The sequence below is a fragment of the Plasmodium gaboni genome, chromosome 14 (genome assembly GCF_001602025.1).
Source record: "Plasmodium gaboni strain SY75 chromosome 14, whole genome shotgun sequence".
Taxonomy (NCBI): domain Eukaryota; phylum Apicomplexa; class Aconoidasida; order Haemosporida; family Plasmodiidae; genus Plasmodium; species Plasmodium gaboni.
In genome coordinates, this window is record NC_031494.1 from 2,701,117 (window position 1) to 2,719,090 (window position 17,974).

At 17.1% G+C, this 17,974-nt stretch overlaps 4 protein-coding genes across 4 annotated transcripts in view; 2 read left to right on the top strand and 2 right to left on the bottom strand.

Annotated features, from left to right (window-relative positions):
• PGSY75_1471900 (hypothetical protein) overlaps positions 1-5,253 on the bottom strand; it is a gene marked incomplete at both ends in the record, with an annotated part of 6,449 nt that extends 1,196 nt beyond the window's left edge. The window contains 2 exons of the mRNA XM_018788396.1: positions 1-3,196; positions 3,412-5,253. The exon at positions 1-3,196 is cut by the window's left edge and continues 1,196 nt beyond it. Coding sequence (XP_018639768.1) covers positions 1-3,196; positions 3,412-5,253 — 5,038 coding nt within the window. The remainder of the gene's footprint in view (positions 3,197-3,411) is intronic.
• Positions 5,254-5,883: 630 nt separating this feature from the next.
• On the top strand, positions 5,884-7,122 carry PGSY75_1472000 (putative pre-mRNA-splicing factor ISY1; the record flags this gene model as incomplete). The annotated part of the gene is made up of 4 exons (XM_018788397.1): positions 5,884-6,020; positions 6,284-6,428; positions 6,545-6,596; positions 6,851-7,122. The coding sequence occupies 4 exons, from the start codon at positions 5,884-5,886 to the stop codon at positions 7,120-7,122; spliced, it is 606 nt and encodes a 201-aa protein (XP_018639769.1).
• PGSY75_1472100 (putative Yip1 protein) lies at positions 7,119-9,001 on the bottom strand (the record flags this gene model as incomplete). The annotated part of the gene is made up of 6 exons (XM_018788398.1): positions 7,119-7,205; positions 7,323-7,398; positions 7,801-7,898; positions 7,986-8,072; positions 8,186-8,267; positions 8,484-9,001. 6 exons carry the CDS (start codon positions 8,999-9,001, stop codon positions 7,119-7,121), a joined length of 948 nt encoding a protein of 315 aa, XP_018639770.1.
• Positions 9,002-11,298: 2,297 nt separating this feature from the next.
• Positions 11,299-17,548, top strand: PGSY75_1472200 (putative histone deacetylase; the record flags this gene model as incomplete). Its single annotated transcript, XM_018788399.1, has 2 exons — positions 11,299-17,360; positions 17,503-17,548. 2 exons carry the CDS (start codon positions 11,299-11,301, stop codon positions 17,546-17,548), a joined length of 6,108 nt encoding a protein of 2,035 aa, XP_018639771.1.
• Between the last annotated feature and the right edge of the window lie 426 nt (positions 17,549-17,974).

A 17,974-nucleotide genomic window follows, 5' to 3' on the forward strand; every position in this document is an offset into this window, starting at 1 on the left:
AAATATTATTCTTTTCAATTTTTTGTTCTATTTTTATTAAAAAAGAACAATTTTTAATATTTTCTATGTTTTCTATATTTTTACATATTTCTATAAATTTATTGATATGTATTTCTTTAATATTATTTTCAAAAAATTTATAAAATATATAACGCAAGGATTCTTCATCATATTTTAAAATATTTGATGTGATATAATGAAATACATTTTGATTCAAATATAAATTATTATTTTCTTGATATGATCCTATATTATTATCACTGATATTATTTATTATGCTTTTTTTTATATTCTGTCTATTGATATGATCAATTTTTATATTTTTATCCTTGTCATTTATTTTGTTAATATATAATTTATTATTATTGTAATTTTTTTCATTATCATTTAGTCTTTTTATATATTCCGTTTGATGATTTTCTTTATTATAATTATTAAAATCACATAAATTTTTTATTATATGCATATATATATTTTCATAATTTCTTTTAAAATATAATAACATTTCATTTTTAAAATCAAAAATATTTCCAAGTATATTTTGACTGAAACAAAATTTTAATTGTTCTATATCTATTTTTTTATGTTCTTTATATTTATCTATTTCTGTATTGATATCTTCATATGTTGTAGTATCATCTTTCAAATGAACATAATCAATAAAATTTAATAATATGTCAAGGTTAATTATAATATTATTTGAATGTGTTTCTTTTTTATATTTGTAATTTTTTTCATCATCTAATAATGATTTATTTAAATCAATATCTTTACTATCACATTTACATATATATGTATCATTATTTATTATCTTTAAATCTAATTTAGGTGAATTATCATGATTTTTAATTTTTACCTTTATAACAATAATATATGTATCATTTGTATTTAATAATACATGTTTAAAAAATATATTCTTTTTTTTTTTCTTTGATAATATAATATTTCTTTTATAATTTGTTAAGATAAAATCCAAATCAAAATGATTACCTGTCATAATTTTTTTTTTTGATTTTTCTATTTTTATAATTTTTGTTTCTATATATTCATATAGATGACAATTTTTTAATTGTATGAATATACTACCATATGTGTATTCATTTTTATTTTTTAGAATTATCTTTTTAACAATTTGAATTATATTCTTACAACATAAATTATCATGAATATTCTTATTCTTCTGATCATACGAATCTAATCTTTGCACATCTGACATATTAGTTATATTTTTATTATCAATATGTAATATATTCTTATTCATAAAATTACTCCTATTACTATCATCTTTGTTCATAATATTTTTACATATGTCTTTTTGTGATACTGTAAATGTATATGTAAATGTATTATTTGAACAACAAGATGGTACCTCAAAAATATCTGTGGCTATTTCCTTTTTTCTATTTTTTTTTGAATTATCATAATTGTTATAGCATATATTATGATCCTCTTTAGGATATGCTACATTTATATAAATATTAAAATTTACATTATATTTCCATAATAACTTTTTTGTTACTAATAAGAAAAGATATTTATGATGTTTATTTATTTGATCCAAAGGAATATATATTTTATAAATTAATTCATCTAATGAATATTTATAAAATGTTCCTACAATATTAAAATATTCCTCACAATCATATATTGAATTATTTTTTTTAGATGCATTGTTTTTTATTTTTTTACTTTTTATTTTATTATTTTTTATTTTGTTATTTTTTATTTTGTCATTTTTTATTTTGTTATTTTTTATTTTATTTTTTTCTTCTTCTTCTTCTATATTATTTTGAATATATAACATATCATCATTCTTTATTCTACACATATATAAATTTAAATATGGAACTATATTAAAATTATTAATTTTAATTATAAGATAAAAATGGAAATTAATTAATTCATTAAAATGACCAAGTTGTTGTGATATATCATGATTTATTCTTTCTATGTGAGTTGTATGATTTATATTTACATTTATATCCTGTCCATGTTCACCATTCTCTTCTTTTTTATCATTCATATTTATGGTGACTACAAATTTTAATAAAACCTTGTTATTCAACATTTCTTTTTTTAAAGAAATCTCTTTTTTTTCTAAAAAAGACATAGACATTTTCATATATTTCTCAAAATATTCCTCAATTGTTATAAATGAACTACTTATCATATAATTCCTCTCAAGATTTTGTTTCTTTTCATTTATCCATTCAATGTAAAAATCATTATATTCAGGTCTTTTTGTATACAAAATAAAAAAGTGTTCCTTATTTTTTTCAAGACGTATTTTCCTTTTCACTATTTTATTATAAAAAAAATAATTTTTATAATCATTATTATTTAATACTTGTTGTAAAAAGTTAGTACATGGTATAAAAGGAATAATATCCTCATTATGATCCCTTTCACCTATTTTTTTAAAAAACAAATTGGAATCATACATATCATTTAAAAATAATATTTCTTCCTCCTTTTTTTTTTTTTTTTTTCTTGCTTCAAATATTTGGCTAGCTGTTTTTTTTTTTTTTTTTTTTTTTTTCTTCCTCTTCTTCTTCTTCTTCTTCTTCTTCTTCTTTTTCTTCTTCTTTTTTCTGACTTGTTCAGAATTTTTTCCTTGTTCATCAAAATTATATATTTCTTTATAATTATTATATTTACACATTTGATGAGGAAAAAAGTAAATAAAAAAATCCCAAAATTTATTTATGTTGACATTATCTTTTTCACATTTTATATCATCATTTTGTATATTAAAATTTGTTTCTTTTTTTTTGTTATTTTCTGTTTGTTCTTCTTTGATTGATATGTAACAAATTAATATAACATATGGACAATCATTTGGTAGTACTGACATATTAGGATCAGATAAAATATGATTATTATCCATATTATCATTTTTGGTTTGATTATTGTTTCCTTTTTTTTTGTCTATATATATATGTTGATCAGATTTGGGTATAATATTTTTTACGCTGTTACTTTTATGTATTTCTTTAAAAGGTTTCAATCTATTTTTGATATATTCATTTAATGATATTAATTCAAATTTGTTTTTATTAAGATAAGAGACGATTTTCTTATTTTTTAATGATGGGTCTATTTTTATTTGGTAATCTGATGAATAATTAAGGTTTATTAGTTCTAGGATTTTTTCAATTTCGTTGTCTTTAAACCATTTATAAATATCTTTATTATTCTGATAAGTATGGTTAATATATAAATATAAATAAATATATATATATATATATTAATGATTAAAAATTAAATAATATAATATTAATTATGTTAATTATAATTTAAGACTACATTATTTTATAAGTCACATGATTTTTAATATTATATACATATATATATATATATATATATATATATATATATATGTATATAATTTTTGTTTACCTTTTTATTATCTTTTTTCAAATGAATATTTTTAGTAGTACTTTTATCTGAATCATCATTATTTTTTATTTTTTGAAATTTATTTAGTTCGTTGGATAATATATCTTTAATAGATTGAATAACATTTTGTGTATTTTCATTTATTACAATATTGTATTTTTTATATGTTAGTTCGTTATGATTATATATCATTTTAATATCATGATCATTTGTTGATATGGATGATGGTTTAATATATTTTTGAGATGAATCCATATCAGGTGTATTTTTAAAAAGTGGTACTAATTGAGCGTTAGAAATTTGAATATTTCCTTTTGTGTTTATATATTTATATCCCTTGAGTAAATTTTTTTCTTTTTCTTTTTCTTTTTTTTGATTAGTTGTATGGTTAGACATTTGTATGTAGTTGTCAGGTTTTATGTCAGAACATTTTACGCTTATAAATTGTTTATCTTGAAAAGAGCATATTAAAAAATAAAAGAATGGATTATTTTTTATAGATATGGAATTATTTGATTGGTTGTAAATATTTTGTTTATTATTATTGTCTGTTATTTTATAGACATTTTTATTACTATTATTATTATTATTATTATTATTATTATTATTATTATAGTGTGTGTTGTGGGGCATAGTAGTGATGCCTATATTAAAATTTTGAATATTTTTATTATGATTTTCTTTTTTATTATTATTAGTGGACTTTTCTTTTTCATGTTGATTTAAAAGGACACATTGAATATAATTATTTTTATAATTATTTATGATTTTATTAATATTAAAGGATGATTTAATAAATTTAAGACCTGTTAACATTTCAATTATATGTAGGTGATAATTTTTAAAATGGAAAAGATGAAAACATTTATATAATGCTTTAATTAATATATGTGTCCATATTTCTTGTGTAAAAGTTGAATAACATGACAATATATGATGATTATTTTTATTATAAGGTAGATATAGATTTACAAATATTAAATACCATTTATTATTTATAAATAATTTGACAAAATAATAATTAAATTTATTAATTACAGGAAATGAATGAATTGTTTGTGGATATATTAATTCATATAGATAAAAACCTTTAGGTATAATAATTTTATTTTCTTTTATAATATTTAAACATGAATAAAAATATTTTAAAAAATTAATATTTTCTTTATATATTATATTAATATCTCTATTTATAAAATTATTATATGTAACAATACATGTTTCATTTTCTTTTAAGTTTTTTTCTATATTTTTATTTAAACATTCAATATATTTTTCATATATATCTAAATAATTTTCATAAGATAATACTTTATTATTTATTTTAATATCATCTATAAGTTTATTACTTTTTATACTTTGATTATCATTATTAAATATTTTTGATGACTTACTTGTATCATATTGGTAGTTTATAATTTCTTTATTTTCATCTTGTTTTAATTTTTCACTTTCTGACTGTGAATCACTTTTTTTTTCTTTATCATCTAGGTGTTTAATATTTTTTTTATGTCTATCTTTTTTTTTTTTTATAAAATCATAGTTGCTATAAATGTGTTCGCTACATTCTAATGAGATTGGTAGTTCCTTCCATTCGTCGGCATATTTATAAAAATTTCTTATTGATTTTATATGATTATATTTTTCAATTTTTTTATAATATACATAATTATATGTATTATATGTATTATATATATTATATATATTATTTATTTTATTATTACATGTATTATTTTCTTCTGAGTGCATTAACAACAGTTCTTCTTTTACATATTCCTTCCAAATTTGAAATATATTTTTTTGGTTAGCTTGAAACTCAATAATTTTATGTGTATTAAAAATATCCTTATCCATTATTTGCATATAATATATATGAGCTAAATAAAATATTATATACTATTTATTAATACACTGTTAATTAATATATATATATATATATATATTATATATATATATTATATATATATATACATTTATTTATATATTATATAGATAGATGGATTTAAAATATATGTATATACATCATAAAAAATATATATATATATTATATTATATATATATTATTTAATTTATATGTATTATATTATGTATTTATAATTTCCTTAATATTTTTATTATAATTAAAATATAAAAATATAAAAAAATAAAAAAAATAAAAAAAATAAAAAAAATTATATTGACATATTAAATCAAATGTGATAATATATATATATATATATATATATTTTTAAATATGAAAAGATTTCTACAAAATATTTATATCATTACGTTTTAATTATATTCTTATTCCTTTTTTTTATAATAAAAATACATGTATTTATTTATAACATAATTATAAGATATTTTTCATAGTATTACAATTATAATTTATATTTAAATAAATTTATATATATATATATATTTAATTATTAGTCTAGTAGAGCGCAAGATATATATATTATCATTTTTATTTTTTTTATTTTATTTTGATAAGTATTAAAAAAAATGGCGAGGAATGTAGAAAAAGGAAAGTCTATGTTGAATCAGTGGATTAAGGCAAAAGAAATACCTGACAAAAGAGAATTTTTTAAAATACCCAAAAATATTGACGAGGTTGAAAATTTGGACGACGCCCTTAAATAGTAAAAAAAAAAAAAAAAAAAATATACATATATATATATATATATATATAAATATATACATATAATTGTTATGTGTTTATGTGCTCACTTTTATTGTGCTATTTCATAATTTTTTGTCTTTTTAATTATCATATATATATATATATATATATATATATATATATATATATATATATATATATATATATATATGTATATATATATGTCTATATTTCTTAAAATCTTAATTTCTTAATTATTTTATCGTTACACGATATTTATAGTCGAATATATATTATCAAAGAGATGTGTAAGAAGATAAAGGAAATCCAAAATCACAGTTTGAGTGATCAACATATTAGAGAATTGAATGACCAGATCAACAAACTCATTTTTATAAAGAACAAATGGGAAGCAAGAATAGTCCAGGTAGATAAAAATATAATAAATAAATAAATATAAATATATATATATATATATATATGTATTCATTTATTTATATTGTGTGTTTATAATGTTTTATTTATTCTTTATTTTTTTTTTAGCTGGGAGGAAAGGATTACTCCAGGGAGTCTAACCTTTTAATAAGTGCACACTGTAAGTATAAAATTTTATATATATATATATATATATATATATATATATATATATATTTATATATTTTTATATATATTTGTAATATTTAATAAATAAATGACTTTTCATAAAATTTACTTATGATATTATAATATTTATATGAATGGACATATAACATATACCCTCAGATATGCTTATACATATATATTATATATATATATATATATATTTATATGTGTGAATATTTTTTTTTTTTTTTTTTTTTTTTTTTTTAGCTAGCGAATTGAGGGGAAGTAACAACTACAAATATTTCGGAGCAGCGAAAAATTTGAAGGGTGTTAAGGAACTACTATTTAAAGAGAATGAAGATAAAAAGGAACTTAATTTAAAAAAAAAAAAGGATGCAAGGAACTTCGAAAAGATTGTTAATATTCATTACTTCGGTTATTGTGATGATACAAATGAGCATCTTGAACAACAAGAAAATAAAATGAAGAAAAAATTAGAAAAAATGGATTTAAAAACATTAAAAAAATATATACACTAAAAAATTATAATTAAGGCAAAACATGAATATAATAAAAATATAGGATAAGCCACAAGGTATCTTTGACTGTTCATGCGCAGTGCCTAAAAAAAAAAATATATATATATATATATATATATATTATATAAATGAGATATTCTCATACAATTATATATATTTATTTTGACATATAAAATAATATAATATAATTATATTATTACCACTTCAAAAAATCGAGAAGCTGTTAAAGCTGACCATAAAATACAAAAAAATGATATACAATATCCTTTTTTAGATCTACAAAAAAAAAAGGAAAATAAAATATAATATAATATAATATAATATTATATTATATAATATTAAATATAATATAATATAATATAATATTATATTATATTATATTATATAATATTAAATTTAATTATTTTTTTTTATCATCTAATTATTTTTATTTTTTATCATCTAATTATTTTTCTTTTTAGTAGTTAATTATTTTTATTTTATCATCTAATTATTTTTCTTTTTAGTAGCTAATTATTTTTTTTTTTTTATCATTTATTTATTTTTTTTTTGATTTAATTATTTTCTTTTTAGTAGTTAATTATTTTTGTATTACTCAATTATTTTAATTATTTTATTTTATTTTGTTGATTTGAATTTATATTTTTCTTTATTTAAGAAACTTCCTTAATTATTTACCTTAAATTAATAATAATAGATATTAAAGATAATATGACTAAAGGTAATAGAGCATAACCAAGCATACTAATGGTTCGATATAAATCCACAGTTGAATTCTATAATGTAAAAATATAAGTATATATATATATATATATATATATATATATATGATTTATCTTTTATTTTGTTTTATTTATTTTCACCTGACTCATCATATTAAGAAGTAAATATATACTTAAGCTACTAACAATACCAATCAAATATATATAACTAAAAGAAGCTTTTCCAGCCTAAATAAATAAATAAATAAATGAATAAATAAATAAATAAATAAATAAATGAATAAATAAATAAATATATTAATATATATATGCCCATATTTATATATATATTCTTTTTATACTAGTAATAAAATAAATCCTAAAGAAAGAACAATTATTAAAGGTCCAGACAAGTCTGAGTTCTCAAATAATGTATGATCAATTCTAAAAAAGAACATAAACCAAACATAAACATATATATGTATATATTTATTTTAATTTTTATATAACTTATTCGAATAAATATGATAAACATGATCTATTATATATTAAGATAGAATATATTACAAACAATTAATAATTGATTATATAAAAAACTATATATATATATATATATATATATATATATATATTTATATATATATATTTTTTTTATGTTACTTATAAAATAAAAAAACAGATTTCATTCTTTTAGATATGAGATCAAAATTAATTCCGAGTTCTTCTAACAATGGTAATTCTTCTTCATTATCATCATTTGTTATATATTTTTTATTAATCATATTATCGTTGATATTATTTTTATTGTTCATATGAAAATTGTTTGAAAATGGATCTTTATTGATTGTATTATTATCATTTATATTTGTTGTATTTCCAAATGGATTCGTGTCAATTATATTATTATTATTATTAATATTATTATTATTTATGAAATTATTATGCATAATATTTGTATCTATTTTATTAATCCCTTCAACATTTAAGTAGTCATTATTTTGAAAAGGGTTGTTAGGGATATTAACATTATTTATATTATAATTATTATCATAATTTTTTTTATTTATATATAAATTATTATTATTGTTATCATTTTTATTATCGTTATTATTTTGAAAAAAGGGTTCCCCCTCATTTCGGTTCATACGATTCATTATCTTTTTATTAAAATAACTCATTTTTACAAATAAAAAAATAATATATATATATAATATAGAATAAAAATATATTTATATTTTTATGTCCTTAATATATATATATATATATTTTATATATATATATTATAAAGCTTATATTATGTTTTAAGATCTTAACAAATAGGATATATATAAATATATAAATATATAAATATTTACATATTTATATATATACATATTTTATGTGTATTTATTTTTTATGTCCTCCTTATTATATATACATATAATTATATAGGTCCCTCATTGCTTAAATAAAATCAAAAAAAAAAAAAAAAAATAAAAAAGAAATACGTGTACATGTGATGTTGACCTCTTTACTCATTAACTTTTCTTCTTTTTCTTATTTTCTTTATTTGGTGTACTCCTAAAAATATATAAACTTATAAATGCTGACAAAAAAACGATATTATATGTACTTCTTTTGATGCATTCAAAAATATAGATAAGCATGTATATATATAAATGACATTAATAGAAAGAAATACGTACAATGGAAAATATTAAAAATATAAAAAAATATGCAATAAATTAACAAAAACATAATAAAAATTATAAAAATAAAAGATATTATGTCATATTTTTATATTTAAAAATATTTATTTTTATATATAAATATATATTATATATAAAAAAAAAAAAAAAAAAATATATTTTCTTTTTATTTAAATATAAAATTATTATAATATTTTTAATAAATAAAAATATATTTTATTTTTAAATTTATTATTTTATTATTTTATTCTTTTATTCTTTTAAAAAAGAAAAAATTTGAAAATATCTTCGTTTTCTAGATATATAATAAAAAAAAACATATTTCTTGGTTTAAGATATTTTATTTTTTTTATTAATATTAATAATATATATATATATATTAAAATAATATTATTTTGAATATAAAAATAATAATATTTTTATATACATCTTATTTGTTATATTTAATATATATAAAAAATATATATTATATATAAAAATATATATATATATTTATTTATATATATATGTTTTTTATATATTATATATATAATATTAAAATATATATAAGGGCATTTACAATATAGTATAAATAAATATATATATATGTATATTATATATATATATTATATATATATATATATATATTTATTTATTCCATAGAATATAGTATAAGAAAAAAAAAAAAAAAAATTATTATAGAAATAAAAAAAAAAAAAAAATATATATATATATATATATATAATACATAGTGATACTTGTTATATGTGAGAATTATTATAAGCTCTGTTATAAAATTTTTTGGGAATATATTTTTTGAGAGTACATGCTTATATTATATGGATACATATATTATGTAATTATATATACATATATATATATACATATATATATATATACATACATATATATACATATATATATATATATATATATATATATACATACATATATATACATATATATATATACATACATATATATACATATATATATATACATATATATATATACATACATATATATATACATATATATATATACATATATATATATACATACATATATATACATATATATATATATACATACATATATATACATATATATATATACATACATATATATACATACATACATATAATATATTTAAAAATTGTGTTTTTTTTTTTTTTTTCCTTTTTGATATTGTTCGTTATTTATATATTATATAGAAATAGTGTTCTTTTATATTTATATATATGTGGTTCTTTTAAAATAAAAAAATATAAAAAAAATAAAAAATTACTAAATATATAAAAATTATAAAAATTATAAAAAATATATAAAAATTATAAAAATTATAAAAAATATATAAAAATTATAAAAATTATAAAATATAAAAAAAAATTATAAAATATAAAAAAATTATAAAAATTATAAAAATTTTAAAAATTATAAAAAATAATAGATGTATATTGAATATTGTATATTTGTATTTATACATATTATATATATATTTGAATTATCATGGAAGGTATATGTGCTATATATTTATAGACACATATACATTCTGAATAAAACAAGTACATATATATATATATATATATATAATATATTATATTTATCTTTATATTTGTGTGGTTGCATTATTTTATTATTTATTTATTTATATATCTCTTTATTTATTTATATATCTCTTTATTTATTTATATATCTCTTTATTTATTTATATATCTCTATATTTATTTATTTATCTGTTTATTTATGTATCTGTTTATTTGTGTATCTCTTTATTTATATATGTTTGTATATAATTTGTATCCAAAATGAATATCGAGAAAGATAAAAGAAATATTCGTTATGAATACGAATTAGATAAAATAAAAAAGAAGAAGAAGGACAATTTATTATGTTTGAATATATTGAATAATAAGATATATTATATATGTTACATATTAAAAAGTAATTATAGAGATACATTGAATGATATAAACTTAGAAAATAAGACAGCTATAGAATTATGTTTATATCATTGTAAATCATATATATTATTTTTATTATTATTCTATCCATATCTACATAATTACATAAGAATTCTAAAAACGAATGATTTAAGATTATATAAGAATTTTTATAAGTATATATTAAAAAGACGAAATAATTTCCATGTTTTATTATTTAAATATAAAACATTGGAAGGTATCAAATTAAAAGATCACCATGATAAAAATTCAAAGGATATTATTAATTATATGGATATATATAATATTAATATGTTTATGAATGGAGAATTGGATATAGCAGATACAGAAAATAAAAATAAATATTTTCATAAAAATAATTATTTGAATGATTTATTATTATTAAATGTATATTTTAAAGATATTATGTCCAAAAATCATTTTATATGTATTCTTTTTTCTAGAATATATATAAAAAAATATCACAAAAAGATATTTCGTATACTATTACTTATACTCTTTTATTTTTCTTTGCCAAGATTTCCTTTTTCTAAAAATTTCTTCATTACATATCATAATTGGAAGAACACAAATAGAAATAAAAATGAACAGAAAGACACAATCGAAAATAAAAATGTAGAGGAATATAAATCGATTGAAGATAATAAGAAGATATGCAAAAATAATAAGGGAATAGAAGATGTAGAACAAAGCCTTTGCACTAGACCACAAATATTATGCATTAAGAATGAAGAAGAAAATGGAGATAACTTAACAAATCTTTTAAATCAAAAAAAGAGTTCAAAAAAAAAAAAAAAAAATAAAAATAACATATCCTTTTATTGTAAAAGAAAATATTTCATGACACCTTTCTTTGAACATGTTAATATTCCTACTATACATATTAATGATTATTTTTCTAATCGCAACAAAATATTTAATAGAGAAGAGTTTAAAATTGTAAATAAAAAGAAGAGGAATAATAGCAGAAAGAAGAATACATATAATCCATATTTTAATAATAATAATGATAATATTCCTAGTAGTTTTTTTGATAAGATTGGTGGTAATAATGTGAGAACAAACCAAGAGAACTATATGAACCACTCAGATAGTAGCAGTAGTGTATCTAGTGATCTAAGTGAAGATATTTTATCAGATATAGAAGATGAAAATACATTGAGAAAGTTTTTTAAAAAAGAAATTAATAATAAATATTTAAAGGAAAATACTAATATGGATGAAGATGCAAAAGAAGAAAAAAATATATATAATTGTATAAATGAGAAAGAAACTTTATTCAATGACAAACTAAAAGAAATTTATGATAAGTTCGCTAGATCTACTATAACACATATGCAGAATGGTTTTTTTCAAATGAATATAAATGAATATGATTTATATGATGATAATAATATTATAAGAAGAATATATAAAAAAGATGAGAAGCAAGGAAACTATAAATTTGAAAAAGAACCATATGTTAATGATTTATGGATTAATGTAATAAATTTTAATGAAGCAGATGAAAATAAAAATACATTAATACATAAAGCTTGCTTAGTAGGAAATCTTAATATTATATATGTATTATTATATTTAAATGTAGATCTATTTGTATATAATCATAAGAATGAATTACCTTTACATTGTACTCTATATAATTGTGACCAGTATATTTTTCTCTTACTCTTACATAATACAATCGAATGCTTATTTTTTGTTCTATTAGAAAGATATGAAAACTGGAAAAATAGTCAAATATCTAAAGAACAAAAAAGAAAAGAAAAAAAAAATAAAAAAAAAAATAAAAAAAATAAAAAAAATAAAAAAATAAATAAAAAAAATAAAAAAAAAAATAATAATAATAATAATAATAATTATGTAGTAAATTATAGTAGTGTTAATAATGCTGGAATGTACTCAAATTTGAATTATAATATAAATGAAGAAAATAATATGATGTATTTAATTAATTCAGAAAGTGAGGAAGGACAAGCATTATTTATAGATGCTAAAAAAATGAAACAAGAAAATAATAACAAAAATAATAATGTTCAAAGTAATGAAAAAGAAGGAGAATATAAAAAAAATGAAATGTATAAAAAATATATTAGAAATGGAAAATTTTTTTATTTTAAGAATATAAATGCAGATTTTCTTCATAATGTTATAAAATTATATATAAGTGTAATGGTTAAAATAATTGAATTAGGAAATTTTGAATTTTTAAAAATTCTTTTTAATTACAACAATTGTGTATTTTCTTATATTTTATTAATGAAAGAACTGTTTTCATTTTTATGTTCAGTAGCTTGTATGTATAACTGTTTAAATATTTTTCTCTATCATTGTGATAAGATTATTAAGTGGTCTTCATTTGCCAAATATGTGCAGGAGCAAAAACTGGTATATTCAGATAAAAGTAAGAAAAGAAAAAATATATCTTCATATGGAACTAATAATTATGACAAAAATGAAAATATCTTATGTAATAATAAATCCAATGATATTATTAAAGATGAAGAAGAAAAAAAAAGAAACGAATTTCAGAATAATAATCTTTTTCAGAGTGGTCCTTGTAGTACTATAAAAAAAAATAAAATAAATTGCGAGACATCGACAAGTAATTCTTTTTTTGTAAATAGTTATGAGAAAATTGAAAATGTTCATCCAGAGGATTTTTTAAATACGTTGAGGAGTGTGCCTTCTATAAATAAGGATATTAATGAAAGTGGCAACAACGTTGATGATAATAATATGATTGAAAATAATATGATTGAAAATATTAATATTGGATGTGATATATCTTTTAATAAAGCTCATTTTTGTTTGAATGATAACTATGTACATTCAAATAATGTCGAAAAAGTGAATGATGCATTAGAAGTTTTATGTCAATCAAGAGAGAAGAAAGAAAATAAGTATTTTAATTATAATAATATTATTAAGAAACGTATTAATAAAATGAATGGCATAGAAATATTTTATTCAAAAGAATGCTTTAAACATATATTTGTTCCAGAACCATGTGATCATCCATATGAAAGAAATAAATTGAAAAACAATATTCCAGAAAATTCAACAAGATTAGATGTACTAATATCTAATAAGCATGGTATTTTAAATATAAATACGTTTGCAAAATTTAAAGTTACATGTATTGATAGAAAAGCAACAGTGAATGATATATTGAGAGTACATGATATTTCGTATTTAAAATTTATATTGAGTAAAATAAGAAATTTTAAGAACACATATGGTGATGATGATAATGATGATATATATTTTGATGACTTTTTGGCAAAGGCAAAAAAGAGATTTAAAAATTATTTATTGACAAATAATAATGATAATAATAATAATAATAATAATAATAATGATTTTTATAACTTTACTATAGATAATGATGATGATGATGATGATAATAATAATAATGGTGGTAATAAAGATAGTCCCAGAGAAATGAATGATGTATTGGAAACATTTTATTTAATAAATAAAAAGAATGAAATAGAAAATAAAGTTTTAAATAATATGCATAAGAATCATTTGATTAAAAATCGAGATATTTATATAAACAAATATTTAGAAAAAGTTCGTACATCTTTGAATGATAATATAAAGGATGTACCAATAGTTTCACATGTAGTAAAAAATAAGAAAAAAAAAAAATATTTATTTAAAGAAAAATATAGGAATTATTATGATGATAGATATATTTATGAAGATGAAAAAAATGTGTTTTTAGAAAATGGTATAAAAGTGAATATATTTACAGATGATGCATATTCAGAAGCTAATAATATTATTTCTAATAATAATAATATACTTTATAATAATAATATATATTTTAATAACAATTTACTTTATTATAATAATATTCTTATGGATGAAAAAAGGAGTAAGAATACTTTGTTAGATAATCAACATAATAATAGTACATCTAACTCTCAAGGTAATTTCTTCAATATAAAAGATAAATTATCAAGCAATAATTTCAGTAGCAAAGGAAATGAAGATTATTTAAAAAATAAAAAATCAACGACAAGTAAATTAGAAAAATTATTGCCAGTAGATAATGATACGTTTGTAAATAAACATTCTTTTAATTGTGCTCTTAATGCTAGTGGGGTTGTTTTGAAAGCTGTAGATTTTGTATATGACCAAAAGAAAATTTTGAATTATGAATATGAAAAATTAAAAAATTGTAAAGAATGTAAAAAATATAGAAATTGCAAAAAATGCAAAAATTGTGAGAAATGCAAAAAATTGAATAAATTGAAAAAATTGAATAAATTGAAAAAATTGAAAAAATGTAAAAATTGCAAAAATTGCAAAAAATGTAATCAATGCAAAACATGCAAAATAAATACCCTCAATTTTAATCCTAATAGTAGAAAGAAAATATTTTGTGTTGTTCGTCCACCTGGTCATCATTTAGGTACCTTTGGTGCTGCTCAATTTAATTTAACAGATGAAGATGTTGCAGCAGGTAGCCAAGGATTTTGTATATTAAACAATGTAGCTATTGGTTTAGCTTATGCAAAATATTGCTATAAAGGTTTTGATCGTATTGCTATTATAGATTTTGATGTTCATCATGGAAATGGTACTGAACAAATTATAAGAAATATAGGATTAAAAAAAATGAGAATAAATGAATATATAGATATATATTCTTGGAAAGCATGGAAAGATAAGGATGATAGAAAAACTACATTTTTTAGTTCTATACATGCATATGATGGATTTTTTTATCCAGGAACAGGTTATGATGCTGTTGAATTAGATCCTTATATAATTAATGTTACATTAAAAAAAAATATTGGTCCAACTGAATTTCTAAAATTATTTCATGATAATATATTAATACATCTTTATAATTTTAAACCAAATTTATTATTCTTATCTGCTGGATTTGATGGACATAAACTTGATTATGTAAATAATGGATTCATAAAAAAAAATACATCCACATATTTTTATTTAACTCAACTAGTTTTATCATTACAAAATAAATTAAATTTTCCAATAATTAGTGTTTTAGAAGGCGGATATAATACTTCAAATGATATGGCCTCTGTATTTAGTCTCTCCGTTTTAGAGCATGCATTATCTTTTTATTATAATGATATAAGATTTATTAATAAAAAACGAACAAAACTAAAAGATATGCCAAAAAAAAATATTTTAAGAAAGAAAAAAAAATATAATGATGACTTCAATATATGTTATACTCTATGTAGTAAATATTATGATGACTTGAATATATATTATGATGATTTTAATAAATATTATCATGATTTTAATAAATATTATAAAAATTTTAATATTATTATGAATAAAAAATATAAATACACTCCTGCTAAATCCAATACCCAAAAAAAAATGAACCAACCAATTCATATATCTAATACAAATATTATAGATCAAGAAAATAATAATAAAATACAAAACATTTATGAAAAACAAAAAATATTAAAAGAAACACCTATTTTATACTTCCCATATATATTCATAGGAAAAGAAAAATTAATAAGTATGTTCGAAAATTATTTTTCTGTTTTTAAAGAAAAAACAAATGAAACACAAGATTTGAAATTAATTTATAAACTAATAGAATATAATAATTTCTTGAAAGCATATGATTTTAAAATTTTGGATATGAAAAAGAAAATTAACAAATTTAAAGATACACATAAAGCTGTTTTGAAAAATATTCTATCAGAATCTTATAATGATTATTTAAAAATAAAATATATAAAATTACCAAATAATTGTTATTTCTATGAATTATTATTACATCTTCAAATTAATAACATATATGTCAGAGGCCAATATAATAACAATCAAAATAATAAATTCTTTTCAGCAATCAACAATCCTTACGATTTTAATCAACTCGATCTTGAAAATTTTAAAAGGTAAACCAAAAAAAAAAAAAAAAACACACATATATATAATATATATATAATATATATATATATATATATATATATATATATATATATATATTTATTTATTTATTTATTTACATTTTTATATTTTTTATTTTTTTTTGTGCAGACACCCGGAAAAGAAATTCGAATTAATAAAATTTTGGAACGAATAAACTGGAATTTAAAGGATCAAAAAAAAGGTCTAATTAAATAATATATTTTTTATAATTCACCTTTTCTTATCATCTGACATATATATATATATATATATTTATTTATTTAATTAAATGAATATTTGAAGAAAACAACGTGTGAGAAACACATGATATATATATATATATATATATATATGTTTAATTATATAGAACAATATTTCATATAATATTCAAAAAAAAAAAAAAAAAAAAAAAAAAAAAAAAAAAAAAAAAAAAAAAAAAACTCATTATAAATATAAAAATTAAAATAAAAAAAATATAAAAAAATAATATATATATAAAAAAATAATTATTATTTTATAATATTAATATAAATAAATTATTCATATATTTAATTTTTTTTTATTTTATATTTATATAAATTAATACTATTATTTTTTATTT